This window comes from Cajanus cajan, chromosome 11 (genome assembly GCF_000230855.2).
Source record: "Cajanus cajan strain Asha chromosome 11, NIPB_CcT2T_4, whole genome shotgun sequence".
In the NCBI taxonomy this organism is placed as follows: Eukaryota; Viridiplantae; Streptophyta; class Magnoliopsida; order Fabales; family Fabaceae; genus Cajanus; species Cajanus cajan.
In genome coordinates, this window is record NC_138527.1 from 37,636,522 (window position 1) to 37,639,465 (window position 2,944).

At 28.8% G+C, this 2,944-nt stretch overlaps 1 protein-coding gene across 1 annotated transcript; it reads left to right on the plus strand.

Moving 5' to 3' along the window:
• Positions 1-1,174: 1,174 nt before the first annotated feature.
• On the plus strand, positions 1,175-2,944 carry LOC109801184 (glyoxylase I 4). The gene is made up of 3 exons (XM_020362192.3): positions 1,175-1,409; positions 1,505-1,622; positions 2,366-2,944. The coding sequence occupies exons 1-3, from the start codon at positions 1,240-1,242 to the stop codon at positions 2,654-2,656; spliced, it is 579 nt and encodes a 192-aa protein (XP_020217781.1). The 5' UTR covers positions 1,175-1,239; the 3' UTR covers positions 2,657-2,944.

Consider the following 2,944-nt stretch of genomic DNA (forward strand, 5'->3'; position numbering starts at 1 on the left):
TAGTCCATCAAATTTATAATAAATCTGTTTTTGATCTCTCAAATTTAAAATTGTTATTTTTAGTCCCTGTAATTTCAAATAATCTTATTTTAATCCTTATATTCAAATTTTGTTAAGAAATTTATCAAACATTATTTGATAAAATCTACCTATTGGTGTCCCTATTAGTAAAAATATCACATTAAATCCGTTTGATATTGCATAACATTCTTAATTAGTCACTTTCAAATATGTTATTGGTGACCTAAGGGACTAAAACAAGATTTTTGATAATTACATGGACTAAAAATAACAGTTTTAAATTTGAGAGACCAAAAATAAATTTGTCTTAAATTTGAGGGACTAAAAACATATTTAAGCCTAAATATATTTTATACTTATAAATTTTAATAAATTCATATCTTATTTTAAATTTAAATTTTTTTATCTTATTTAAAATTATTTTTATTTTTATTTTGTAAAAAAATACATAAAAATTTATATGATAAACTGTATATTAATACAAATTAAAAATATAAATAATATGTACATATATAATATGCTTGCAATTGATATTACAAAATAATACATGTAATATCTACATAGATATTATATTATTAAATATATAATTAAAAATTAATAATATACTATAAAAGTTATTTAAGTTATATATATTGCAAACAAATACATTAGAACAAGTAGTCATTGTTATATTTAATAATATATATTTTTGTGATTTATGGTCCTTTAAAAAAATTTAAAAAAAAAGAAAAGAAAGTGGTTGAACCGGTTTGACCTACCGGTTCACCGATTGAACCGGAAAATTAGTCGGTTCAATCTAGTTCGAAACGGGTCGACTACATAACCGATCCAACTTAAGATTCGAATTGGCTGAACCACCGATTCCTGGTCCAACCAGTCCGACCGGCCGGATCCGAGTTTTAAATCACTGACTACACCATTCTTCCAATTACAACGCTCTTAACGTTCTTTCAAAAGCTAATTCTAAACATTTTCTCGGAACAAACAAACACACACGTACACAATGAAAAACAAGGCTTAATTCTAGTATGCCACTTAGGCCTTCCATGAAAAGAACCTTCCTGGAAGGTTCCTGCTGACGTGACAAGTATAACGTTGGTAATGTTGGGACACGTTACAAAATTCACGTTGCATGTATATAAGAACCATCTTGGCTTAGCCAATGGCATTCAGTGCAAAAGTTGACACAAGAGAAAGTGTAGGTGCTTGATTGAGAATATGAAGATGGAGATTGAGGAAGTTGGTGGAGCACAAGCACTTCCCCTGCTTTCACTCAATCACGTGTCCCTTTTGTGCAGATCAGTGTGGGAGTCTATGAGGTTTTATGAGGATGTCTTGGGCTTTGTTCCTATCAAACGCCCTTCTTCTTTCAATTTCACTGGAGCATGGTTAGCTTCATTATATATCACCTACCTCCTCTTCATTCTATATCCAATATCTTGTTACAAAGGATACTCATGTGTTACATTATTTCCTTTTGTAGGTTTTACAATTATGGTGTTGGAATACACTTGATCGAGAATCCACACATCGATGAATTTGATACCTGCGTCAATGAATCGAGGCCTATTAATCCCAAGGACAACCATATCTCATTCCAGGTAATTAGGCTGCTGATGATACGTTTAAAAAGTTTATAAGAAACTTATTTGAATTTATGAAACCTGGTTATAACTTTTGTAAGCTATTTTTAGCTTATTAAAAATTAGTTTCTTTGTAATTTATCCTAATAAATTTCATATTTGAATTTAAAATATAAGCCATAAAGAGATTAAGTTGTTTATAATTTCAAATGATTCCCTTAAATTAAAATGTAGGAAAAAAATTAATTAATTTATAATATAAGTATCAATAAATCATTAAATTTTCTAAAGCAAGATCTTAGGTTCAAACTCTATGAATGAAAAAAAAAAAAAATTAAAAAAGACTTATTAAAGATAATCAAATAAATTTTGTGACATAAATTAAATTACAAAATTGATAACTATTTCGCACTAATAATATAATAAATAAGTATAAGTATTAAATTGTTATGGAACATAAAATTTCTAGATTCTATTCAAACTTTATAAATAATAAAATATATATATATATATATATATATATATATGTATTTATATATATAATTAAAAAAAGACTTATTAAAGACAATCAGATAAATTTTGTGACATAAATTAATTACCGACAAAATTAATAATTAATTCACACTAATAATATAATTACTAAGTATAAGTATTAGATTGTTATAGAACATAAAATTTCCAGATTTTTCATAACTCCTGTTCTAGTTGCATTTATGAAATGTTGACATGGATCATGACCAGAATGCTTTGATTTTGAACAGTGCACTGATGTTGAGCTTGTTAAGAAAAGGCTAGAAGAGAGGGGAATGAGGTATGTGACAGCTGTGGTAGAGGAAGGAGGGATCAAGGTGGACCAGGTGTTCTTCCATGACCCTGATGGCTACATGATTGAGCTCTGCAACTGTGACAATATCCCCATCATTCCTATTTCTTCTTGCTCTTTCAAGCCTCGTGGCCAGAGCTTCAAGAAAACTGCTCCTTACAAGTGTGGATTCATGGAGAATGTCATGATGGAAAGTTTGAGCACCGACATGATCAATTTCTCCTTTTAATATTAAGCTGCCCCTATAGTTTTTAAACAAAACTAAGCGGAGAACAATAACTTCACTTCCTTGTCTTTATTTCTTCTTTCTTTCTTTTTTGTTTATAAGATGAAAAATGATAGGTTGGGGGATAAGAAGGTAAGGTTGTTATTAATTTATGTAAAAACCGATACTAAAGTATCTATGTGGTCTAGAAGTCTTGGTTTGTAAGGGAATGGTGGACCAAGGTAATTCTGTATTGTTATTGTATTATGTTTTGTTTGGAATAATAAAAAAATTGTGAGTTGCTAAGTTGTA

Coding starts and splice junctions, on each gene's coding strand:
- LOC109801184 (XM_020362192.3), top strand. CDS start 1,240: ATGAAGATGGAGATTGAGGAAGTTGGTGGAGCACAAGCACTTCCCCTG. Junction 1,410..1,504: donor TTCAATTTCACTGGAGCATG/GTTAGCTTCATT, acceptor TTCCTTTTGTAG/GTTTTACAATTATGGTGTTG. Junction 1,623..2,365: donor ACAACCATATCTCATTCCAG/GTAATTAGGCTG, acceptor GATTTTGAACAG/TGCACTGATGTTGAGCTTGT.